Raw genomic sequence first — 27,248 nt, forward strand, 5'->3', positions numbered from 1 at the left:
CTAAAATGCAGTGTACTCTAAGAAATTATGTTATAAGTACCTGGATAAAAAAATAAAAAGTGGACATGCTTAGACACTGCTCACTTAGAAGTCTTCAAAAAACTTCAGAAGTCTATAGTTGTCTAAGCCATGGCCCAGTTTCTCTTCTGTACCAAAATCAATGCCAATTCAGTGAAGTTGACAGTAGATCGCTTGCTTCTATAACACCAGTCCTGATTTGCCTTCTGAAAAAGTATTTATTTATTTTTTTTCCACTGACCTCTTATTGTGCCTACAGAGACAGGACACCTACAGCCCTTCTGGAAAGATGGGCTCAGTGTGTCATATTGGAAGGTCTGTGATATACTATTAGGATTAATAATCTTGGGAATGTTTGGAAAGGTTTTTGTCCTAGTCTTATAAGTACTGAACAAACATACTTTTTTATTATTTGTAATCGAGTTGTCATATATATGTATATGTGTGTGTGTGCACATAAAAAAGTGCTTTTTGCTTGTTCCACTGCATGTTATTGAAAATATGAATTCTCTATCCCATATTCAACAATATCTCACTCTGAAATATTGGTGGCCTTTAAGTGGAAGAGTTAATTCAAAAAAACCCTTTGAAAAGAGAAACGGATCTGTTTTTTGTTTGATATATCATGGGATGCTAAGAATCCCTGGTATTTCAGGATTCTTTGTGCGCTGACCTAGCCATAACAGTTTCACACTTCAAGACTAGTAAGTCCATAGAGAGTTTGAAGAGGCTTTGAGGATAGAATTTAAATCCTGTGTATTAGTCATCTTCAGTGGCCTGTATTTGATCTTCATTCAATTTCCTAAATATATTTACTATCACATTGACAGCTTTCCCAAGGTCGGCTAAATAGCCTGTGCTTGAACACCATTGTCTTATGTTAATTCAAAGCTTATTTAGTTTTGTATGGAAAATACTCGCAAATTGGTAAGGTGCTATATTGTTTTTTGTTGTTGTTCTTGTTTTTTAAACCTTTGTATGGAACCAGTGGAACCAGTCTGGATCTTATTTATTTATTTGTATTTTTTTTTCCCTGCTGGAGGGCTGTGATGCAATTTTCTAGCAGTTTTTCTTTTTTTATCCATGTTCCAGGTTATTGTGAGGTTCCATGCCTTATAAAACTTTAACATATATATTAACAATGTGTTTTTATGCTCTTGTTTAACCATCTTAGCTCTTGTTCAGTTTTGCCTTTTTCTCTGTCATTGCTGCTAATAGGGACTGTTCCTCAACTCTAAATTTTATTTATTTTTCTATCGTTTGAAATAGATTTTACATATCCTAAGAAATAAGTTCTGGAAATAATATGTGAGGTCTTGAGTAGTCATGATAGTATGTAGTCTTAAACTGTATGTAAGTATGCTTGCTGTGGAAATGACAGCTTTCTAGGGAGGATCTGTTGAAGCTGCCCCTCCCCACCCCCCAACCCCAGGAAAAAAAAAAAAAAAAAGACAAGAAAAATAGACATTTAACCATCTACTGTTGCTTTCAGTTTATTATTACGTGTACTTCTGTGATGCCAGAGAAACCCATGTAAGACAGAGGGTAGTTTGTGTTGTGCTAAGCACTCTGAGAAATTGACAAGGAGCACTTTAAGATGTTAGAAACCTTATTGCTTAATGACAGTAGTAGCCGATGAGCTGGTTCATACACTTATACGTACATATGTATTTTGGAAGATATCTTAATTCATATTCCTGCTCTAAAACTCCATTTTGATGTTATTATCCTATACCTTTCTGCCTTTTTCCAATCCACCTGTTTGTGATTCTACCCAAGATGTGTCCCTAAGTGGTCTGCCTTTCTTCTTTCCTACACTGCACTCATGATGATGCTGTCCTCATCCTCAGTACTGTACTGCCTTCCAGCAGCTATTGATTGCTCATTCAGGCACTTTTCATTGGTGGCCACTGCCCAGACAAGAGTCAGTGGGCACGAACTGGAACATGGGAGTTTCTGTCTAAACATCAGGCAGCAATTCTGTGGTGTGCAGGTGACAGAGAACTGGCACAAGTTGCCCAGAGAGGCTGTGGAGTCTCCTCCTTGGAGATCTTCAGAAGCTGCCTGAACATGGTCCTGGGTAGCCTGCTATGGATGGCTGTGCTTGAGCAGAGGGTTGGGGCAGGCGGCCTTAAACATGCTGTGATCTACCTACACTGCTGGCCAGCACCACACTTAGCTGGGTAAAACTGAGGATTGCTAAGTATTGTTCTTCCTGAATTAAAGTTTGACTTGAGCACTGAAGACATCTGCTATCTTCTGCTCTTTTCTTCCGCATTTTGGTGCACAGTTCAATTTCTTTACTCACTTGGCAAATAACAAGGAGCAGCTCTGCTCCTTCCATAGTTTTAGGTCCCAATACGAGTCTCTAAATTCATCAGGTATAGGGTTTAAAATATTTTTCTTATGGATGCTAGAATAATTATACTTCTACAAACCAGTGATAAAATTTGTGAGGACATTATTCATGGTGTCTTCTGATTAGTTAGGGAACAAGACATTAGTTATCTGTTTATGTACCTATAAGTGTTTACTTTTCAAAAAGTTGCAATGAGATCCTATTTTAACCATATTAAAATATTGTATAGATTATCCAGCCCATGTTAAGCTTCTAACAGCAGGGAATTATTTTTCTTTTTTTTTTTTTCACAGAACGTGTATATTATGACATATTATGACAACAGATAATTGTATTTATTGGAGTGTCAATTAGGAAAAAGTAGAAAGCAAGTTTTCATTGCTGGGTAATTGGAATTATATTGTCAGACAGTTGTATTAACAGGTGTTTTTTCAGGGAATACATTACTTACAGTACAAATCAATATTTCTGTGTGAAATTTATTCATTGTATCATGAGGTATGTATTTTTTTTTAGTGTTAACAAAAAAAATCATAGCAGTTACTTTTAAAATACAATTATTTTCAGGTCATTGTGGTGTTTTCACTGAGTTGACAACATACATTACATTTCAGGTGAGCTCTGTGAGGAGAAACTAGATTTCTGTGCTCAAAACCTGAATCCTTGCCAACATGACTCAAAGTGTATATTGACACCCAAAGGTTACAAGTAAGTTTAAAATATTGTCATGGTCTAGCTGAGTCTAAATTTCTATTTATTTATCCTGTTCAACTTCTTTTCTTTTAGTGGAAATAAGTTCTATTGTCAAAATACCGATTTCAATTATAATCAAATATTGTGATAGTATAGACCCATTTATTTTCAGGTAGATCTACATTATTATCTTAAATATGTTAATGGAATTAAAAGATCCTTAACAGTTCTAATTTCAGTCAGAATTTAAAGAGGAACAAAATATAGTGTGGTTAGTCTATGTAACTGTCTATACAAAACCTTTGTAATAGCTTAGCCAGTAGGAAAATAATTACATTTAACTGAAGTGGATTTATTATACTGTTTTCTGAGAATTAATTGTGAAAGAGGTTATTAGGAAGGTACACTGAAAGGTATAAAGTTAATTCCCAAGAAAACTAATCTGTAATTATACCATATCGTTATAATCAATTAGTACACATACTTAAAAGTGTTTTTAATAGGCTTTAGGTTAATAAATTTAGGAAACCTGCAGCTTTCGCACATGTTTTATGCACATTATGTTCTTGTCCCAGAATCAGCTTATCTAGGATTGATAATCATTCCTACTACTTATGAAACAATGTGTTATTAAAATGTGGCAAAAAATATTCAATTATATCAAATATTCATATGAAAATGAAATGAAGTTGATAGTTTTAAACAGGAAAATAAAAAACTTATAGGATTTAAATTTGTCTGTGTTATGTTTATTATCTTCATGTCATTTCAATAAGCCTAATTTGGTATGTTATACTTGACTGCCCAGTTCATTAATCTTCCATCTTTAAAATCTCTCCTTCTGAGATTTTAAATCAGAAGCTAACACATGCATTAACTTCAAGCATGTATCTCACTTAGCTTTTTAATAGCGTGCCTTATATTCTTCATTCCATTTTCTTATTCATATTTGCTGAATAAAAATTGGGACATATTTTATTGAAGTACTTAATTTAACATTACACAGCTATTTGAAATGACTCTTCGCTCTTTAGAGCAAGTCTTAGATACAAGAAGAAACAACATCAAGAAGGGAATCACAGAGTCTAATGAAATCAATCTAACATACATCTTAATAAAAAGAAGAGCATGTGAATGTATGAATTAGTAATCTTTTCCATTCATTTTTCACAGAGTTCTGAGCACTCACTCAATCTAACATGAGAATTCCCTGCAGGAATGCCATTAACATTAACAGTGAGAGTTGCATGAGTAAAATAATAGCAAAAAAAATTTATACATTTTTTTGATAATGTGAAATTTCCAGTCCAGTGGGGATTTGGGTCTCAGGGAAGGGTTAGGGTGTGTTTTGAGACTTACCGTTAGTTCACTAACCATGCAGCTATCGGTCTGGTTGAGCTTCTAGTGGGGTGGGGGGGGGGGGGGGGGGGGGGAATGCTATGAATAACCTATAAACTGAATAAATGGATCATTGGCCCAATCCTAGTTGCTCAGTTGACAAAGGAAATATCCATCAGTATAATAGAAACCTTGGATTATTTTTCTCAGTTTCAGCAACTAAACATAATTGATTATTTTTAGTGTTCACAGCCACTTACCACATCCCTTAACTTTCTGCATTACTCATAAATTCCAAGAACTGTCAAAATGATTCATGAGGGCTCTCTAGATTTTGAGACACAAATTATTTGATATAATGTCAGATAATGAGTAAGCATGTGTAACTGGCAAACCTGGATTCCATGCACTGTAGACTCTCCAAATAACAACATGATTAAGCTACATAGTTTTTATATACAAAGTCACAGCAATGATTTTTTTTCCTCAAGTTTTAAACAATTCAGTAGGTCCTTATCTTTGTCATAAACACACTATTATTAAGAGGCACTGTGTTATCCAACTTGCTTTCCTGTTTCACAGATGTGACTGCACACCTGGATACATAGGTGAACATTGCGATATTGACTTTGATGACTGCCAGGACAACAAATGTAAAAACGGAGCACAGTGTACTGACGCAGTTAATGGGTATACATGTATTTGCCCAGAAGGATACAGGTGAGGAAGATCTGAAGACAATAAAAACATGTATGTCTTTCTAAAAGTCACATTTTATTTTTTTGAAATACTGATTTTTCTATTTGTATTTAGTGGCTTGTTTTGTGAGTTTTCACCACCAATGGTTTTACCTCGCACCAGTCCTTGCGATAACTATGAATGCCAAAATGGAGCCCAGTGTATTATAAAAGAGAGTGAACCAATCTGCCAGTGTTTATCAGGCTACCAGGGTGAAAAATGTGAAAAACTGATCAGTATAAATTTTGTCAACAAAGAATCCTATCTACAAATTCCTTCAGCTAAGATACGCCCCCAGACCAATATCACTTTGCAGGTAAGATTATTTCTGTTGCAGATTCTGATCTGGAAAATGGTGTAAATGATCTCTCATAGTATGGAAAAATACCCAAAATGTATTGGCTCACTTAAACAGCTTTTCACAGTTTGAGCTAAAAAAAGAATACTTGAATAACTCTATCATACTGAAGTAGATGGGCTTATTGATTGGAACAGAAAGAATTTTGTCATGTCAATGAAGGAAGAATTTTACAGTAAAGTAATAGGCTATAGCAGTAAATTCAGAAATTCACTTACTACAGCATTTTGATTTAATATTTTTAGTTCTTTCTAAGTGTTTCTTTCTTTTAATTAGATTGCCACGGATGAAGACAGTGGGATCCTTCTCTACAAAGGCGATAAAGATCACATAGCAGTAGAGCTGTACCGTGGTAGAGTGAGGGTTAGTTATGACACAGGATCTTATCCAGCCTCTGCAATTTACAGGTGAACACGGATTTAAAAAAAAAAAAAAAAAAAAAAAGGAACTGAAACAAAAAATGTCTTAATTTTTTATATCAAAATCACATATTTTGAATAAATGGTTAAAAGAACTACTACATGCTATTTAATGTATAGTCAGATATTTTATAATTAAAACATTGCCAAAAGACATGATTTTGCTTGGAAAATAATGCATGTATGTCAAAAAGATAATGTATTATTTGATCCATTAAAACTGAGTAAGAGTTAGCCTTACAGCAGAATATTTATACATTTGCGTAAAACTCACATGTGAAAGTGCTTTTTTGTTTTTTTTTTTTCTATGATGTTACTGCCAAATAGTTTCCTAGTGTGCAGGGTAAAGTGCAGAACTATACTGCATAAGCAGAAATGAAATGGCAGCTTAGTTTGTCTTCTCTTCTGTGTTAGGCAGTCTTAAAAAGTGGGACTTTTCCCTGGCAAGGGAGGAGAAAGCTAAAAATTTAATTCTAAAAAAGGCACTACCCTTGAAAAATACATGTTTTTTGCTTCCAGAATCATCAAGAGATAGAATCCACATCTGTTTCTAAAGTCAAATTTCTCTGATTTTCTGAAAAAAATACTAACTGAATTTCCCAGGTTTTCTTGTCACTCTTTTCAAGGATTTGCATACAGACATTGCAAGAGTGAACAAAAAGATAACAAGCATCAATTTGTCATTGATCTGCCTGCTGTTTCAAATAGATTCAGAAGTAATTGGGGAGTATTAATATAGTTTTCCCCAGATCTTATTTTTTCTGTATTTCCATATCTTGCATTGTAAAACTATATCTAGTCACTTGCTGGAGATTCTAGTAGCTGACACTGTTCTGACATAACATTGAAAGTAAATGATTTTTAGAAACGATTGCACCCAAATGGCAATATAAAATCAAAATCTTAAGTCTCTGTAGCAGGGAAACAATGCTAAACTTTCTTAGGTAATAACAGCAAGGGAACTGTGGTTTTAGTAGTGTTCTACAGGAAAAAAAATAAATAAATAAGTAAATAAGTTGATTAATAAAATCATATCATTTTACAAGAAGGGTCTGAAGATTGCTTCTGTTTTCTGGTGCAATATATGATTTAAAACGTTGTTTACAGTTCCATGAGATGGTTTAACCTTTGGAAATACTATATGTATTTTAATTGTATATATTGTCATATATTAAAAATAGGATTTGACTTTACAGAGGATCTAAGTATTTAACAGAAATTTAAAATTGCAGAAAAGAATAAGGCAATCTGTACTTCACTAAGCAAAGATGAGATGCCTGAAACAGATGTCAAAAACAAACAACAACAAAGAATAGAGAGATTAAACCAAGTTAAAATAAAGTTTTATTACATAAATGGCAGTCAAGAAATGGTGCATTGAGAAGGAGTCAAGCGGGAGCTGTAAAGCCTGCAGATGTGCTTGTAGTAGCAATAAAACAAAGTTGCAAACAGATGATTTAATCATGATAAATATGGAGAATGAGCAGTAACAGAAGTCTAGCTTTGTAGAGTGAATGAGAACTGCTTTACCAATGGGAGTTGACTGCAGAAAGAGCCATCATCCCCAAAGCACTCGTAAGTAAATATGAGTAACAAGATAAGATGATGGCAGTGCCTGGATCAATAGTGAACATTAATTCATTGGATATGGTTAATTTGGAAAAGTTGATCCACTTGGGTTTTGTTTGGTCTGGACATCCATTTTTAAATTATAAATGCTTTTGTTTGTTATATATATATATATATATATATATATATATAAACCTATTCATTTTATAAAGCAGTTTTCATCATATATTTATTGGAAATATGAGAATATTTCTTCACAAATCATTATTCTTCTACAGAGTTCCAGAAGCTTTAAATCAGGTTTTTTTTGCAGCTTTTCATTAGGATCTATGCATTCAGCTCTTAATTCTCCAATGGGAAATGGGCTAGAAGTAATGTAAGTGCATTGGCAGGAAATATTGCACAGATACGCTTTGTGTTTATTTCCCCTTTAATTTAAACCACTCTTAGCTAGGAGAGCTCCTCTTTCTGCAGTAAATTTTACCAGTGAAACAGTTAAAAACTAGAAGCTTTTAATAAACACATGCTCTTTACACATTATGTTTTATACTTCCCTGGAATAGTGACCTCTTTCTATAAAGACACATGTTCTGTGTTGCTATCATCCTTTTAAATACTGTAGTGTGAAAGGTTGCTAAGTTGTAAACTAACATAAGTTGCCTTGGAATAAGAACATTATATCTGGGCTTCTTGTTTACTTGAGCCAAAAAGTCATATCCAATTTTAATTCTTGTAAAAATTTTTTATTTTTTAACTGGATTCATTAAAACGTGTTAAATTTATCCTGGCACTTTTCTTATTGCTCGACCACAGCAAGCAACCTCTAATGATTTGAATAGACCATACTCTTTAGGAATGATAAACTCCACCTTTTTCTTCCCCACATTGAAACTCTCAGGCGGTCCACCCTCCTGCCCATTCTCAAAAACTGCTTATTCTGCCTGTGTCTTCATTGTGCGTTTGTCCTTTCATGTAGAGCTCAGCTTACCTAAAACATGCATGCTGCTATGCAGATCTTATATCCATATGGGTCTGGGCTTGTCTACATAGATGAAGTTAGTAATAAATAGCTAAGAAGCAGCTTAATGTATCACAGCTGTAAACGACTCAGATCAGAGTGCATCTGATCTGTTGCAGGGCAAAAGCAGTTAGGTTAATTAAAACTTCGTTAAAGATGTTATAAGGTAATTTGTATGATTTTTGCCCAGAGATTTAGCAAGATAATCCTTTTCCTCTATACTGATTTTGTAATAAGAAGAGCCCACTGTCTATATTATTGTCCATCTCAGCCTAACATCATGCAATTGGTTCATTTAATTTACATTTCAAAGGCTTAAGCTAACCTATCTGATGGCATTCTATCTGATGCTGCCATGGGAATGGCTATGTCTGATCTCTAGGCTACAGCTCATTGTCATAACTTCCATACAGTCATACATTCAGCTCTTAACTCTTCAGTTAAAAATGGGCTAGAAATAAAACAAGTATTATGATGTATTCAGACCTGGAATTACTCAATTCAGAGACTTACTTCTCTGATGTACCTAAACTGTGCTCAAGTGCAGAGTAGCTACCCTGCACTTAAATATTTGCTATATACTATTGACACTGATAAGTACAGACAGCCATTTCTTGTACTTAGTATCATTAATGTGTAGGCTTGTCCTTGCACAGCATAAGTACCACACTTGAAGAAAGCCTTCTCTGTATGAAACATTTCAGGCATTCTCCTGATAGTGGGTTCGTATCTTGTTAGTAAGCAGAAGGAAATGGTATACATAGGCAAAACAACAGCAACAACAAAAACACCACAATATTAACAGTACAAGCCAGAAACTGAACACAGAAATAACCAGGCCTAATAAACACTACAAATTATCTTATTGCTAGCATCGGTAGAGCTGCCCAGACCAATGCTGTGATTTTCTCTGGCAGGCCTAAAGTTAGATGTTGTTCCATATTCCGTTAAACTATAGGTTTATATATCGCTGGAGTCAACTCAAGACTTCATACTTGCAGAATATGCAAGTATATATATAATATAATATACTCACTACTTTGCAACATGTAGGATACATACACACATATATTGAAAAATCACCTTGTTGTATAGGAAATACAAACTGTTTTTGTGTTTGGCTTTCTGCCTAGTAAATGTATTTCAACTCATGTTTAGAATATCATCTGTATTTTCACAGTTTTTTGATGTGGACAGGAATGACAATGAAAAGTGGCTATTAATAACTACAATACATATTACTAATAGAGTGATATTGAAGGAGTATAACATTGTATTGGCTCTTATGCATGCCTGTGTGTCCTAGTACAATCTAGTTTTCCAGAAACTGTACTCCTGGAGAAGTTTTGTTCTGAAGTTGTATTAACAATTAAAGTGAAAGAAAATCAGAATGGTTCTAACCAGAATTAAATGTATATTATTTATTTTACAGTGTGGAAACTATTAATGATGGAAATTTCCACATTGTGGAGCTGCTAGCCATGGATCAGATTCTGTCTTTGTCTGTTGATGGAGGAAGCCCCAAGATAATTACCAATTTGTCCAAGCAGTCCACTCTAAATTTTGACTCTCCGCTGTATGTAGGAGGTAAGAGAATCAGCTAATTTAGTCTGGTAATATACATTAATAAATACATAGTAAGAGACTTATTCATTGAGGTAACATCTTAAAATGAATTTTGAGCAGTTGATCTAAAGAGTTTCAATTTTAACAAATAGTAGTGGAAGATTGGCTAGTACTCTAAAAATAAATGCCCTTATACTTTAAATTTAGTTGAAAAATAAAGCATGTCCCCATAAACTGTATATGTTGCTATTTAATCAATATGGATATGTGATGCCAACTGCAAAATTCTGTAATTTTCTACTGTTCATTGTAATGAACATTTTTATTGTAATGAAGAAATGCACATCATTTAGCTATCCGAAGATTCAATAACGCCTATTCAGAAAGTGTAGAATAGTAGCACTCTGTTTTGGTCATGTTTTACATTTCTATTTCACTGTACAAGTATCTGCAGGAAATTATAGCAAAGTATAAAGTCTTGAAGTATAATTTCTGTCTTCAGATCTTATTTCTTAGGGCTGATAAGAATTAGTGGTTATTTGGTTTGGTAAGAAGGGAAGAGACTGGAATGTTGCCATACAGTAGGGTTGTTTGGGGAGTTTTTTGGTTTGGTTTGGTTTGAGAAGAAATCATTCTTTCAGTAAAACTGGTATTATGTTATAGATAAACACAGAACATTACTGATTATTTTCTGCGATTTACTGTATAGAACTATGGATTCAAGCACATTTTTAAACAGCAGTTTTTGCTGAATTTTTGATGGGCCTGCATAGCCTAGGTTGAGTCAAAAACTTTAGCCACCATTTTGTGCCTTCTCACCATCCTGGGTAGCAGGTGTCATTCTTAATGATCAGAGCTTCAGCATAGTTGTTAAATAGTGTCAATCTTCTACCAGTCTTCAACTTCTACTTAGTTTAACCTCACACTCTTACAGGAGACTTCTAAGGAGTCTCCTTCTGATCTGTTCTTTCTGTAAGAATAATACATACTTTCCTTGTCTTTATCATTTTATTGTTGTCCAATTCTTAAGAACTCTTGTGTGTCTAAGTTTTTTTGACTTGAGCGTGTTCACTCTGCAAAAAAAAGGTTATGATACCAATAATATGTTCATCAGTCACCTATTTTCTCTGTCAAATTTATCTTCTTTCTAAATATTCCAATTATTCTAAATACAGAAGACCTCAAGGCAGCTTCTTAGATTTATTTGTAATGGGAAAGACAAACAGACAAACTTTCATTCTGATCAAGAATAGTCTGTTTCTCCTATAAAAACAGAGAAACAAGTGCCTCGGTTGCAAGTGATGAAGGATGAGTTTTGTCTCTAAAAATCACCGCTGTTTCTTTGAAGGTTTTTTGTCACATCTTTTTGGATTTGGTCATTGCCTCCTTCTGTCTAAGATGAAAAGAAGTACAAGATAAAATTCAATATTACTCATTGCTCCTCATACCAGCAAAGAAAATAATTGATGTAATGAAATATATGAGTTGCCTTTAAAATTGCCTTGTATCACACATCTTCAAAGGAGGATTGTGTTGTGGAAGTGTATCTATTTTTTCACCTGAATTATTTCTGTAGTGTTATTTACATAGTGTTCTGTGTCACATTTTTTGGAAAGAGAGATGGTCCTATATTCTCAGAAGACACTATGTGCTTCCTTACTTTATTGTCAACATCCATTTGTTGTTTAATGACTGCTAAGACCAATTTTACAACTTCTTGAAAATTAAGATTAGTACGGAATGATTTCCCTGTCTGTTGTGGGCAACTTTTAATGAAATGCCAAGTACAAACATTTAGTAGTAACACTTACTTGTTGATTTCTGACATATGGTTCTCTTCCTTGCATCTTCACCTTGCAGGTCTGTGTCTCCATTAGAAGAATCACATTAATCTGCATCAAAAGAAATTATTTTCAGAAATGACCATTTCCTACAGTGGTCTGATTCCTAAGAGCAGAAGTTTTCTTCATCATGAAGCATATGCTTTAGAGATGTCCTGCATTCCCTCTATTTCTGTTCTTCACATTCAGGCTCCAAGCAGAAAAATACTTTCAGCTATTGTAGAAAATGTTGGTCTAAAACAGAATGAAAAACACTATTAGAAGTGTGTTATTACAAGATGAAGAAAAAAAAAAAAAAAAGCTTTTATGTTCCTTATGTTTTCATATTTATCATCTTAAAGTTTTCCAAATGGTTAAGTTGTTAAGTTTCACTCTTGCATTTTTATGTTACTCATCTTTTTGAGATTCATTCATTTTTTTTTTTGTACCCAAATCTATGTAGAATTTTTAAAGAATTTGATCACACATTTCCTTCAGTTAAGAACTCAAATTCTCACTAGAATTTTATGCAGTATTCTTATCTTTGCCAAAGTCTTAGTTTGACACCTATATCATCATGTAGCTTACACTTACTCTTATCACCTTTCTGTTAAAATGGCATTTCTGGTAAGCATCACCTCAGCTGGCAGGATGAATGAAATTCAGACTTGACAGCAAGTCCTTGTATGTTTCTCTCTCTCTCTCTCTCTTTCTCTCTCTCTCTCTCTGTCTTCTGACAAAGCTATTCTTGGGTCACAATTATTTTGGTTGGTTGGGAAGGGGGTAATTTAATCTATTTTTTACAGAAAGGGGGGTAATCAATTTTTACCTTTGTGTGTGTGACATTTTTTCCAACTCTGTGGCTCTCTTTTGAGGTCAGACCACACACTAGATATTTTTCAGTCTCTCTATAATAGATCACAATAAATCTTACTGAAAGCCTATGGCTTTCGGTAAGAAGTCTAACAGGAGAAACTTTCTTCTCTCTTCATCAGGCTTCACTGATAATTCATATTCTACTTTCAGAAATTAGAGCATATTTTACTAGTTGAGAGTGACATCTTGTTTCACAGAAGTTGCTATTTCTGACACAGGTAAGGCATCAGCTGCTTTTCATTTGCAGCTGCTCTGCTCTAACAGCTTCTTAATGAGATGCTTAGTTTCACAGAATCACACAGAAAGGTTGAGGTTGGAAGGGACCTCTGGAGATCATCTGGTCCAACCCCCCTGCCAAGTAGGGTCACGTAGCGCATGTTGCACAGGATTGCATCCAGGCAGGTTTTGAATATCTCCAAAGAACGGAGACTCCACAACCTCTCTGGGCAACCTTTTCCAGTGTTTTGTCACCCTTACAGTAAAGAAATGTCTCCTCATATTCAGATGGATCTTCCTCTGTTTCAGTTTGTGCCTGTCGCCTCTTTTCCTGTCACTGGGCACCACTGAAAAGAGTCCAGCCTCATTATCTTGACAACCGCGCTACAGATATTTGAATACATTGATAAGCTTCCCTCTCAGTCTTCTCTTCTCCAAGCTAAACAGGCCCAGCTCCCTCAGCCTCTCCTCATATGACACATGCTCCAGTGCCATAATCATCTTTGTAGCCCTCTGCCAGACTTGCTCCAGTAGCTCCATGTCCCTCTTATACTGGGGAGCCCAGAACTGGACACAATACTCCAGGTGAGACCTCACCAGGCTGAGTAGAGGTGCAGGATCACTTCCCTCAACCTGCTGGCAATACTCTTCCTAATCACTCATGGATACCACTGGTCCTCTTGGCCACAAGGTCACAACGCTGGCTGATGGTTAACCTGCTGTCCACCAGGACTCCCAGGTCCTTCTCTGCAGGGCTGCTTTCCAGTAGGTCAGCTCCCAACCTGTACTGGTTCATGGGGTTATTCCTCCCTAGGTGCAGGACTCTCCATTTGCTTTTGTTGAACTTCATGAGGTTCCTCATGGCCCAGAACTCCAGTGTTGAGGTCTCTCTGAATGGCAGCACCGTCCTCTTGCGTATCAGCCACTCTTTCCAGCCTTGTGTCATCCACAGACTTGCTGAGGGTGCAATCTGTTCCATTGTCCAGGTCAGCGATGAGTAAGTTGAACAGGACTAGACCAAGTACAGACACCTGCGGGACACTGCTAGCTGCAGGCCTCCAAGTAAACTCAGTGCCACTGATCACAACCTTCTGAGCTCTGCCATCCAGACAATTATCAATCCAGCTCACTGTCCATTCATCCATCCCACACTTCCCAAGCTTGCCTATGAGGATATTATATGTCAAAAGCCTTACTGAAACCAAGGTAGACAATATCCACTGCTCTCCCCCCATACACCCAGCTTGTCATTCCGTCATAGAAGGCTATCAGTTTTGTCAAGCATGATGCCCCCTTGGTGAACCCATGCTGGCTATTCTTTTTTATCCTTCACATGCTTGGAGATGACCACCAGGATGAGTGACTCCATCGCCTTTCCAGGGATGGAGGTGAGGCTGACTGGTTTGTAGTTTCCTGGGTCCTCCTTCTTGCCCTTTTTGAAGACTAGGGTGACAGGGGTTTTCTTCTAGTACTCAGGCACCTCTTCTGTTATTCACAAACTTTCAAAGGTGATGGAGAGCGGCCTAGCAATAACATCTGTGAGCTCCCTCAGCACTTGTGGATGCATTCCTGTCTGGGCCCATGGATTTGTGAGTGTCAAGTTTGCCTAAGAGATCTCTGACCTGATCCTCATTGACCTAGGAAAAGGTCTCCTTTCTCCAGACTTCCTCCTTTGTCTCTAAGGTCAGAGATTCCTGAGGGCTGGTCTTTGCAGTGAAGATTGAAGCAAAGAAGGTGTTCAGTAATTCTGCCTTCTCTGTATCCTTCTGTGTGTCCTTTATTTTGACGGTATTATTGTATACCTGTTATTTAATAGAGCCCTTACCGTCTGCCTCCTTGGGCAGTAGATTTGGTAATTTACCTGTAGCAGGTTCTGTGACCAAAAGCATAAAGGAGGGTGGAAAGGAGGGGCAATGCCAAAGCTGCTTTCTTACCTTTCAGAAAATACAGCTGAAATATGTCTGCATCATTTCCATGGCAGTTCTTTCCCAAACGATAAAGAACTTTTGTCTAAAAATTGTCAAAGAAATATTTCTAAAGAAAAGGAGAAGCATTTGCACACATTTTGGTCTTCTAACATTTGCTAACTTGCTAGAAGTATAAACTGTACAGGCTAAAAGCTTGCATATATGTTTCAAAATGTCTTCTGCATTAGAGAACATAGGAAAAAAATTCTCTGAAACGTAAGTCATATACCTCATATTATATTGTGTGATATATTCTTATATGCTTCCCAGAAGTCATATCTAAAATTCCTGATACTTGAATATATCTAGTTTAGCATTGTGTTAATGTACTTAGTTTGCAATGGATAAATTCAGTGTACCTATTCTCCTATTAGGTACCTCAAGTCATATGCCTAAATGTTTGCTGAGCATTACTTTCAAGGTAAACTTTGGGGTTAAGAGTCCATGATGACTTTGCCTTGACTCTGAATTTTGGAAATACAGCAAATAGTTTTGAGGAAATGGATATTAATGGTTGTTTGCAGTCTGAGTCCTTTAATATAATAGTCCTAATCCTGTTTTACTTAGGTGATAAGATCAGAGAAGATTAAGCCTTAAGCAGTATAGATACAATATTATTAATTCCTATAATAACTGTAGAATAGCCCAATGAAATTATAATAACATGTAAATGAAAGGCAGGTCTACTTCATTCAGTTGCACAGCCATTCCACAGTACTCTTAACTGTTCATTCTGAGTAACTTTATAAAAACATTAGAAGTTTACAGGGTTAAGGAGCAACAATGCAGAACATTAGATCTTTCTCTGGTTGTTATCTTACTAAGTACCAGAATTAAAACTGCTAATTTTGCCTATGAATTCACATCTGCAGCTAACAGACATCTTTGTTTTCAGGTAACCAAATTTTTTTTTAGTGCTCAATACACTTTGATTTCCTTTACTTATTAGTCTCAGGAGGCACTGAAGATTTGTGCATTAATTATTTGAATTTAATGTCTTAAGGACTAATTAATATAAGGCAAAATGTTGGCAATAAGTTTAAAAAAATAGAAAGGCAGAATAATAGGAGAAAAAACTTTATTTTTAAAAGGAAACAATGTTTAAGAGTAGTGTTTGTCTGAATTGTCATAAATTATTAAAGTAACCCAAAGGAATGATAACTAAATTACATATGTGTGACTCCTGCTCCAGTTTCATCTCTTACAATTATAGACTACAACAAAGGAAATATTCTGAAAATAATGAGTATTTGCACTACCTAGAAATATCTACAAATAAGTATTTTTATATTGAATTATTGTTATTATTGTCTATCTTTGATTGCAATGATAATAACAAACTATGAGTGGCTTTATTATTAATCTTCTTTCAGGGCATGATGAACAGAAGTATTTTTGAAAGTAATGAAACCTCCCCCACTTGAGCTTTTCTTTTAAAGCATATTAACTAGCAAAATTTCACATTTGAAATGTGTATACCAGCTCCAAATTGATGACCTGGCCCTACTAAATTCTTCTGGATTTGAGCATCTTAGCAGTTGGTGCATAATTTTTGTAAAATGCTAAATTTTGACAATTTTGTTTATTTCAAGATTCAGACACTATGTACCATCTTAGTCTTACTTGCATTACGTCAAAAACAGTCGTGTACCCAAACCTTTTCACAGTTGTGAGCTTCCTGTATGAACTCCTATATCCAGTTGGAGCTAAAGACACAGTTTTAGAGTTGGTTTTCATGCATGCTTGACAAAGGACATTTTCCAAATGCTAGCTCATTGCATATTGTTGTAGGCTGAATATCTGCACAGAATTAATTAGGAATAAGTATATATATTTTTAATGTATTAAAAAATAGGGAAAATGGTATAGAAAACAGTACCAAAAATGTATTGATTATTTGCTATTGTTCATTTCCTAGGCATGCCTGTGAAAAATAACATTGCAGCTTTGCGCCAGTCTCCGGGCCAGAATGGCACAAGTTTCCATGGTTGCATCCGTAATCTGTATATCAACAGTGAGCTCCAGGACTTCAGAAACGTGCCACTGCAAGTGGGAATTCTGCCAGGTTGTGAGCCTTGTCACAAGAAAGTTTGTGTGCATGGAACGTGCCATGCTACCAGCCAGTCAGGCTTTTCCTGTGAGTGTGAAGGAGGATGGACTGGACCCCTCTGTGATCAACAAACTAATGACCCATGTCTCGGAAATAAGTATGTCCTTCCTCAAAACAGAACAATAGTGTAATATGCATATAATTATCCTCTTATGTATATTTTTTCATAAAAGTTCACACTTTCTTTCAACAAGAAACAAAATATACTGAACATGTAAAAATGAAAACAGCATCCAAATTATAGTGTATTCCTTCCATAAACTTAATGAAAAAGTTCCCTGTTTAGGGGAGAAGATACACACCTCACAGTGTAGTTCTGCCTAAAGCCTTAACATGGGATATGATTGGAGTCTGTGCTCTAACATACTTCTGTACTGGCTTGTTATGTAATGAATTATTGTGATGCAAGTGCAACTATTGGTATGATACTTAACACAAAAATAATTTTAAAGAATTTGCAAATGAAAAAAAAAATTATTAAAGTGTTGTAAAAACTTGATACAATGGATGTATCTAACAGTTTTCATATTTCCACAATACCACACGTTTTGGCTGAAAAATAGATTTCTACCTTTGTGGTAAACTTTTGTTTAAGTGTGTGTGTGCTAATTATTTTTGTAGACTTAAAAGAACATTTTATGTTGGACATTTTATCTATGTTTATAGAGAGGGTCATGTATATATGTGTGTGTATCTATATAGAGATATGAAAGTATTTATATGTATGTGTATTTATTTATCAATTTGCTACAGAGACAAGTAAAATTTCTTGGCTCATGATCTCCCAGCACAAGAAGATCAGAAACTTCAGAAGTTCAGCGTACTTCAGGTTGTGTTGGTCATGCACAGCAAAGATACCATTCTGTCTACCCTTACCACTGTCCCACTGTCCTTACTGCAGTTTGGCAAATGCTTTTTTTTTTTTTCTTTTTTCCCAATGGTAAAGTAGTCTGACCTGGACTTTTTTTAGTGCTCTGGCATATATAGTTTTTGGCTTTTGAGGACCAGTGCCGTGAGTTTGCTAGGACATTCTAATAAGGCAAATTTTGACTCCAGTATAAAGTTACATTTAAGTAATCTTTTGACGTAGTGTGTGCTGAGAGTCTGACCTTTTAAAGCTTTATACACTAGTTAGCATGCTTTGTTTACATTAGTTATGGACTATTTCAGTACTATTGAGTTTTGAACTCTTCCCAGAGCCATAGCAGTGAAATTTTGAGGCATATCATTGTAGCACTTCATTGTCTATGAATCTTCTTTCTTACACTGTTCACTTTTACAGTTGCTAAAGAAAGAAAGAAAGTCACAGCAGGTTAAAAAATATAAATGCAGTGTCTATCACATCTATTTTATACCTTAGGAGTCAAAAATAAGGATCTGTACCATTAAGTTCTATAATAAGAGAATCAAATTTTACGTAATTTCTTTGAAGTATCCTTGAAAAATTACAGAATCACAGAATCGTCTAGGTTGGAAGAGACCTCCAAGATCACTTAGTCCAACCTCTGACCTAATGCTAACAAGTCCTCCACTAAACCATATCACTAAGCTCAACATCTAAATGTCTTTTAAAGACCTCCAGGGATAGTGAATCAACCACTTCCCTGGGCAGCCCATTGCAATGCCTAACAACCCTTTCGGTAAAGAAGTTCTTCCTAACATCCAACCTAAAACTCCCCTGGCACAACTTTAGCCCATCCCCCCTCATCCTGTTGCCAGGTACATGGGAGAATAGACCAATCCCCACCTCGCTACAGCCTCCTTTAAGGTATCTGTAGAGAGCAATAAGGTCACCCCTGAGCCTCCTTTTCTTCAGGCTGAACAAGCCCAGCTCCCTGTGCTGCTCCTTGTAAGACTTGTTCTCCAGACCCCTCACCAGCTTTGTTGCCCTTCTCTGGACTCTCTTGGGGCCAAAAACTTAACACAGTCCTCAAGGTGCGGCCTCACCAGAGCTGAGTACAGGGGGACAATCACTTCCCTAGACCTGCTGGCCACACTGTTTCTTATACAAGCCAGGATGCTGTTGGCCTTCTTGGCCACCTGAGCACACTGCTGGCTCATATTCAGCTGACTATCAACCAATACTCCCAGGTCCTTCTCTGCCAGGCAGCTTTCCAACCACTCATCTCCCAGCCTGTAGCTCTGCTTGGGGTTGTTGTGCCCCAGATACAGGGTCCAGCACTTGGCCTTGTTGAACTTCATGCAGTTGACCTCAGCCCATCGGTCCAGCCTATCCAGATCCTCCTGCAGAGCCTTCTTACCCTCAAGCAGATCGACACACGCACCTAACTTGGTGTCATCTGCAAACTTACTGAGGGTACAGTCAATCCCCTCATCCAGATCATCGATAAAGAAATTAAAGAGGACTGGCCCCAGTACTGAGCCCTAGGGGATGCCACTAGTGACCGGATTAATTATATTAGAATATATATAGATTATATATATATTATAATATATATTAGATTATATATAGATTCTTACAACCATGTGCATCTATACCCAAACTGAATACTTCTTGCTGTGAATTACAAAACTTGGCAAGTATCAGAAACATACAATTTGGAATTTCTTTCACGGATGCAATTAAGTGAGCACAATATTAGTATTTTGTTAGCTCTTGCAAAAGTATTGTTTTTGTTTCAGTTGTATATAGTGCTGTGAGCTTTTAGCAGAAAAAGCCAAACCACAGTTCTTTATTTGGAATGAAGGTGGTTTCTGTTCTTTAGCTTGTGCAGAATTTGATTTCTTGATGCACCTATAAATCCTGCCTATTGAATAGGTGTATTTTGTCTGCTTAGTACAATATGATGTTCCACTTTTTCTGAGAAACAAAGTTACTACTATGATCTCTGTTTTGAAAATGTAGGAGATCTTTTAGAGCTCCTTGCACACCATAAAAAGCTTAGGACTTTGATTTATTTTACATAAATCAAGTTGCTTGAGTTCGGAACAAAGTGACCAAAGTTTGCTCGATAGTTGCTAAAGGAAGAAACACATTTCTGAAGAGTGAATTAGAACTCAAGTGGTCTAATCACCTTATGGATAAGCTTGTTTTTCTTCATGAGTGTGTGCGGAGCCTATGGCAATTACAAATCTAACGAGTGCCTGACATAGGTACCTAAAATTAGATAAGCTGAAACTGTGCCTGAGATTTTGCACTTAGCTTGATGTTCCTTGCAGTACAGTCTGAAGATGAATTTTTTTTTAATGAAATTCTTCAAAGAACAGGTGGAAGCAAAAGTAAAAGATCTGGCATTAGCTAAGATTTAATCATCTTTAAGTCAAGAAGAATTTTACCAAAGATCCTGACACAGATTGCTTTGATATATAAAACAGCCTCCATAGAGTATGACATGATATCAGTGTTGCCTGAGTAGCTTCATAAATCAGATGTCCTGAAAGTGCTTGTTTTGTAAGTGGTGAACAGATCTAATGCTAAACGTGAGGAAAACTAAATGAAAGCTAGCTGCTTTATGATGCTGTCTAAGCCTTCAGTTTTTAGTTGCTTATCTGAGTCTTGGAATATCAGAACTCAGCCACAGGTACAATTTGGAATTTTTTAGGGAGCATAATTCATTGAGAATTACACTCTTGCATAATGAGGAACTTGGAGGTGCTTAAACTACTAGTTAAATTTCATATTTGCAGTGTTTAATCCCAAACTCAATATGCAGATGGAGGCTGTGTGTTGCGCCATTTGAATACCTCGTGTTGAGAATGTCTTCCCATACTCTTTTTCCTTCTTGTTAATACCATGCTAAAGTGCTTGGACAGAATAAAGGGTACAGATAGAGAATTGTAATGTAACTGTCATTGATGACTGGAACTTGGTGACATTTATAAATTGAAACAGCTTTTTAATAGCTTTTTTAATTGAAGTTTGTCTGACTTAAAATGCTTTGTGGATTCTTTTCAATTTTACCAAAATTCTTACTGTACTAAAGGAGTAGAGTTCAAAGGAAAAAGCTTCCAGAAATACTGTTATCTAAAAAATTTGAAAATGAGATGTTCTTACCAGAACTCTTCTTTTACTATGAAATGACATCTTATATATTTTTCTTTATCTTCCAAACCAAAACAAAGTATTTTATTTTAGATTGATTTTTTTTGTTTGGTTTTGGTTTTGGTTTTGTTTTTTTTCATCCAAAGCTTTTCATTTATTTACTTATTTATGTGGCTGCCAGAAACTGCTAAGGAGTCTTTGGGCTTGGGATCTTACAGTACAGAGAAACATTACAGTGACCATGACCTTGAGTATCAGGATTGCATTCCTTCCTGCAGAGGAATCTTTGCTGTCTCCTTACAAAACAGTACGCAGAAAACTTGTGTGAGGCAGCAGCTAAAGGAAATGACATTATTTCTAGGAAGAAAGTTACCAACCTTAAGCCACCAAATGAACAAAGGGAAGTGTTATTATTGCAAGTCTTTGGTGATGTTTTCAGAAGATCAGTTTCCCTAATCCTCAGCTTACACCTAGGAACAGGTAATTAGACATCTTTCTTTTGGGAAACACCACCTCTCTCAGAGAAGTAAGACTTGCTGTGTGTTCCCATGCTGTACAATCAGAACTTAAAAGGTGCAGATTAACTGACAGCCTTTTTGTCTAACAACAAATTTGAGCCTGCCACAAATGTTTACAACAGCCCAACGGAGAGGGTAGCTAGTTTAAATCATTTGGGTGAGACCTGATAATATGCAACCTCATCTAGTGTGAGTTTTGACACAAGTACTAGATGAATACTGACAGCCTTTAGTGAAGACCTGGCTCATACGTTACATGACCATGCCAATGGCAGTCTTCAAAGCAGACTAATATGTTTGATGGGGGGGAGGGTGGGTTGGGACACTTGTTCAGCTTTGAAATTGCCATTGCTTGGAAAAGTTTTAGCTAGGAAGTATCTGACCTGCCTTTGTGCTGGGAGCCCCATGTTTCATGAGTGACAATATGCTTTTAGAAATTATAACAGAATTTCAGGTGAGTATTGTTTTCTCTACTTAATTCTAATGGATTACATTTGGGCTTGATCTTGCCATGTTCTTGAAAGCATGCTACAAATTTAGGTAGACAGGAAACGCTGAATTTAATAACTGTGGACTATAAAATTCTTCCATAACACATCTACAGCGGTTGTTTTCTGGTGAGACAGAGTTCTGTACTGCAGCTTGTTTTGTGTAAACCTGCATACCAATTATAAGAAGCTTATAAACCACTTCACTGCAAAAGTCCATTAGAAAAAAAAAAAAAAAGCAATTTCTTCTGAGTACAGTCCAAAGTATTTGTAGTTAATGTTGCTTAGCCTGAACTTTGATGAATAATTTATTTTTATTCTCTTGGGCTTGTTTCCCCTGTAGATGTGTGCATGGTACCTGCTTGCCAATCAATGCATTTTCATACAGTTGTAAATGCCTGCAGGGACATGGGGGAGTCCTCTGTGATGAAGACGAAATGCTGTTTAACCCCTGCCAATCCATCAGGTGTAAACATGGCAAATGCAGGCTTTCAGGACTTGGGAAACCATATTGCGAATGCAGCAGCGGATACACGGGGGACAGCTGTGATAAAGGTAAAAATAATAATAATTTAAAAATCATGTTATTGTTCTGGTCTTAGAAAAAAAGGTTTGTTTTATTAAAACATGAACAGTCAACAACATTACCAACTTTTTTTTTTTTCCCCACAATGCACACATTTGTTGCTTTTTTTTTGACCATAAGACTTTATCTCAGTGAGAGAAAAATCAAACTTTTCCCATGAATTTATTTACATTTTGAAGATTTTTCATCAAATGTTTTTCTGTGAAAACATTTTTTTTTGCCTTTATTCAGAAACTCATTTTTACTATATTTAACTACTACCTTTTACCTGCTGTATCTTTCTGTATTTATTGTTTTTCTGCCTTCTGCAACTGAGAAGCCAAATCCAATGATTCTGCTCCTAGTTTTATCACAAACTCTACTTTTGACCTCTCAGCTTCAACTGATTTATCACAGCGAATTATGCAGGTGAGATGGATGAAAACAGGATGACTTTTCCCCCTACCTTTTTCTTTTTCCTTTGTCTATCAAAGCTCTCCCTCTCCCTCTTTCCCTTACCCCAGATGGCATTTATTTTGTATTGTACATAGATCTGAATAGAAGAGAGGAATATGGTTGTAGAACTTTAAACAGATGTCTCATTTTTAGCTGGTTTTATACCTCAGTAATTTATGAAGTTAGTGGAATGTAACTTGTATTAAATAACAGATTGAATAATATTAAACTCCAGGTCTAATAAATTAAATTGCATGCTCTCTGAAACATTTCCCTATGGTAAATAGAACCAGCTGCTAGCAATGTAGGAACAGAAGATGTGTATTTTTATAAAAGAGGAAAAGATTTAAGCTTCCAATTTTCTTGTCATTGTAATAGCTTTGTATTTATGGTTTACATATACATAATATAAACTTTACTGAAAATAGGAGGTATAGGAAATAAAACTCAGCATTAATCAAATTGTTTGATAGAACCACTAGTTCCCATTATGAAGCCTGAGTTAAACTTTAAAATATCAATCCGAACCACAATTAGAAACACAGCATCTTCTTTAGCAATCCCAACCCTTCTGTGACCTGTATCTCAAAAGTGTATCTCTTATTTTAAATGTTGTTTTCTGCAGAAATCTCTTGTCGAGGGGAACGAATCCGAGATTACTACCAAAAGCAGCAAGGGTATGCTGCGTGCCAGACGACCAAGAAGGTATCGAGACTAGAATGTAAAGGAGGATGTTCAACCGGGCAGTGCTGTGGACCACTAAGGAGCAAGAGACGGAAATACTCTTTTGAATGCACTGATGGGTCGTCATTTGTGGATGAGGTTGAGAAAGTGGTGAAGTGTGGCTGTACAAATTGTCCCTCCTAAGTGTCCCTGTCACACTTGTCTTTTGAAAATGTTGTATACTTATTGACCATGTCGGACTAATTAATGCTTCATAGTGGAAATATTTGAAATATATTGTAAATTACAGAACAGACTTATTTTTATTATGAGAATAAAGACTTTTTCTTCATTTGAAAAAAGATTCAAGTGCTTGAACTGAGACTTCTCATAACCAAGAGGATCTCTGAAGGAAAAAAATAAAAAGACCTGGTAACGTTGCAACAGTGATGGGAAACTTAACTGCTTTTAACACGGATTCTTCTTTATAACATGCTGAAGATACACTGACACTATACATATTGACTTTCAACTTAACAGCTCAGAGATGAAATGTTGGCCAGAACATGAGGCTTTTTTTTTCACTTTCGTATCAGTATATTTTGTCTTGACAAATCATACCAATCACTTACCTATGGATGAGGATGCATTATGAGTGAAAAGAATCAGATTATACAGAAATAACAATTGTATGAAATACATTTTATCTTTGGTATTATTAAGCATCTTGAGAAGATGGGGTCCCATTTAGTGGATGGGAAATGGGAGATACGAGAATATACTATAATCCTGCAATCTCCTGATGATGTATACTTTTATGTCAGCATGTTAGCAAAAGAAGCATACAAAAAGTGTTTATCTGCCCTTTTCCAGTATTAATTTTTTGTAATATAAATGTTTGGGGGATGATAAAAATAGATTATTGATGGATAAATTAGTAATAATATGGATTCCTGTTTCTATGAGTTCTAAAACAGCTCTATACAGTATTCAGTTTCATTGAGAAATATTTATTGTATCAAAGTACATTGTACTTAACCCTTTTAGGCCATCCCTTTTACTGTTTTTCAATGCTTTAATATATATTAATTTATATTTGTCCCAGTATTTTTGTATTTTTTTTTAAAGAAAATGACTTAAAAATCAGGATTTTTTGCAATAGAACTAACTTAGCATGTCGTCTTGGGGTAAATGTTTTCAGTCTGCTTTTTCCTCCCTTTCCCCTTTCCTTTTTCTTTCTCCCTTAGAATCTGACCACTTGGTGTCACTGAATCTGAAAGTGATGACAATCTGCAGTTTTCACATATCGCAGATATTCAGGACACCTTCCAAGAACCTGTAATGTACGACAGAAAATGTCTTTACACTAGATGGCAATTGTAGAGAAGTTAATTTTCCCTATATACAGTACTTACATAAAATAAGACGGAGTGTAGAAAATTACATTAGAAAGTAGACCTTTATAAATTAATATTCCCATGAAGCTCTTTACCTTTTTTTATAAGAAAGAAAGAAAGAAAGAAAGAAAGAAAGAAAGAAAGAAAGAAAGAAAGAAAGAAAGAAAGAAAGAAAGAAAGAAAGCTGTGTGATCAAGAACTGTGACTTTCCCCAAATAATAAAAACTACTTTACTGCCCTAATGTTCCCCATGTTAACATGTTGCTGCTAAATTATAATGTAGATTTGGTAATCATTAATAGTGGGTTGTGTTCTTCTCTCAGTAAAACCCAGGGTACCCTGTAAAAATGCAGATGTTTTTTCAATTTTATTTTATTTTATTATTTCTTTTTTTACAAAAAAAAAGAAAAAAAGTTAGATGTACATGTGTAATGCAGTGTGCTTTGTCTTATTTGGACTGATATCAGTAATGCTACTGATGTTTGTAAATTAAACAGATATTTACTTCACTAACAGCTTTTATTTGTATTCTTCTAAGAAGTTTAAGTTGTCTAACAGCCCTTAATTGAACACCTGTAGTTGCAATGAATCTTTGGTAAAGGAAAAAAAAAAAAAAAAAAAAAAAGAATAAAACCCAACCCTACTTCTAGTGTACTCATTGCTTCAAATCTGAAGAAGGAATTACTTTGGGATTATTACACCTACAAGCAGGAATGTCTGCGAATGTCAGTTCCTTATGAACACAGCTGAACTCATAGCAAAATTAATAAAAGACATAAATAAAGTGCACTGCATGAAAAGACAAATTACGTCTATCCTAACATTTTAATGGTTATACATATGGCAATTTGAGAGTTGTTTTAGCAAGTAGCTTGCTTCTTCAGAGAGCTTCATGTTCACTAATCTTGGGCAAAATATTTTAAATTTCAGCAATTGGATGGGATGATGCCTAAACAGATTTCACTCCTGTAATATAATTTTTGCATATACTTCTGTATTTATTTTACTCATTCTACCTTAGAAATTGTCTCAGTCTCTAATGAAACAGCTTTTGGCATGAGACCTTCTTTCTTGATCCTTAGATTCGAAATAGTCTTCTGTAACTTTTAAAAGCTTTGAGGAAAAAGTAGACACTTTTGCAAACTACTACTTACATAGCATTCTTGAATAAACAGGATTATATTTTCTGGGTACAATTAAAATGCCTTATATACCAAGTATATACCATGTATATATGCCAACATTCCAAGTATATGGAGCCCAACTGCTTTCTGTCCTCATACAGAGAAATGAACTTTCATTTTCAAACAGTACTAGCAGATGCTGATCCTAAGTCCATCAAGACCCTAAGCAGAACCAAACAAGAACCTAAAATTTAATTTCAAAACAAACCAAAGCTTTTAGCAACTAACAGTACCCCTCTGGAGGATTTAAGGCACATCCAACTGTGGCTCTGTTCACCTTAGAAACCTGAGCATCCCTGCATTTTCACACCACTGAAAGTCCTTAAGAATCTACAAGGTGTTCTGCTGTGTACGACACAATACAGCTTCATAATTTCTCAGTGGAATGGGTCATCCTGACCCCTGATACCTAAATCAGATTTTGTGTAACATTGCTGTAAAACTGGGCTGCCTTGTACTAATATTCCTTGAAAGGGAACTGGGAGTGTGAGCTTTAGGCATAGCTAACACAGTAGAAAATTAATTTAGTTCAATAGATAGATAATCAATTTTAGTTTAGCTGTAAGCACATAACTAAGGGAGGAGATACGGAGCTTTTAACACAGTGTTCAGGGGTGAAGTTTCCCTCCTAAAGTCTGTGGCCTGGCACAGGAATTACTCACATAAATCCTGCTTTTAATGTATTGAATAAATGGGATTGGATCTGAAGGCTAGGGCTCAGTACAGTGACCAAGTTCCTCACTGTCAGTTAATACAAATTCTTTTTGCATTAGAAACCAAAAAATAAAAAATAAAATAAAATAAAATAAAATAAAATAAAATAAAATAAAATAAAATAAAATAAAATAAACTTACAGATTCCATCCTTTTCTGCCAATGTTCTTAAAAGCCATAAAAGCAAAAGCACGT

At 35.6% G+C, this 27,248-nt stretch overlaps 1 protein-coding gene across 7 annotated transcripts in view; it reads left to right on the plus strand.

Moving 5' to 3' along the window:
- SLIT2 (slit guidance ligand 2) overlaps nucleotides 1–25,339 on the plus strand; it is a 255,689-nt gene extending 230,350 nt beyond the window's left edge. For 4 of the 7 annotated variants that reach the window (XM_068680003.1, XM_068680007.1, XM_068680004.1 and 1 more), the window contains 8 exons: nucleotides 2,992–3,085; nucleotides 4,991–5,128; nucleotides 5,222–5,462; nucleotides 5,781–5,911; nucleotides 9,943–10,097; nucleotides 16,874–17,162; nucleotides 22,418–22,629; nucleotides 23,721–25,339. In XM_068680003.1, coding sequence (XP_068536104.1) covers nucleotides 2,992–3,085; nucleotides 4,991–5,128; nucleotides 5,222–5,462; nucleotides 5,781–5,911; nucleotides 9,943–10,097; nucleotides 16,874–17,162; nucleotides 22,418–22,629; nucleotides 23,721–23,962 — 1,502 coding nt within the window. In that variant the 3' untranslated portion in view covers nucleotides 23,963–25,339. Of the gene's footprint in view, nucleotides 1–2,991; nucleotides 3,086–4,990; nucleotides 5,129–5,221; nucleotides 5,463–5,780; nucleotides 5,912–9,942; nucleotides 10,098–16,873; nucleotides 17,163–22,417; nucleotides 22,630–22,979; nucleotides 23,069–23,720 lie in introns of all 7 variants that reach the window. The other 3 variants (XM_068680008.1, XM_068680005.1, XM_068680009.1) reach the window with 3 other exon arrangements.
- The last annotated feature ends 1,909 nt before the right edge of the window (nucleotides 25,340–27,248 follow it).

The sequence above is a fragment of the Anas acuta genome, chromosome 4, assembly GCF_963932015.1.
Source record: "Anas acuta chromosome 4, bAnaAcu1.1, whole genome shotgun sequence".
In the NCBI taxonomy this organism is placed as follows: Eukaryota; Metazoa; Chordata; class Aves; order Anseriformes; family Anatidae; genus Anas; species Anas acuta.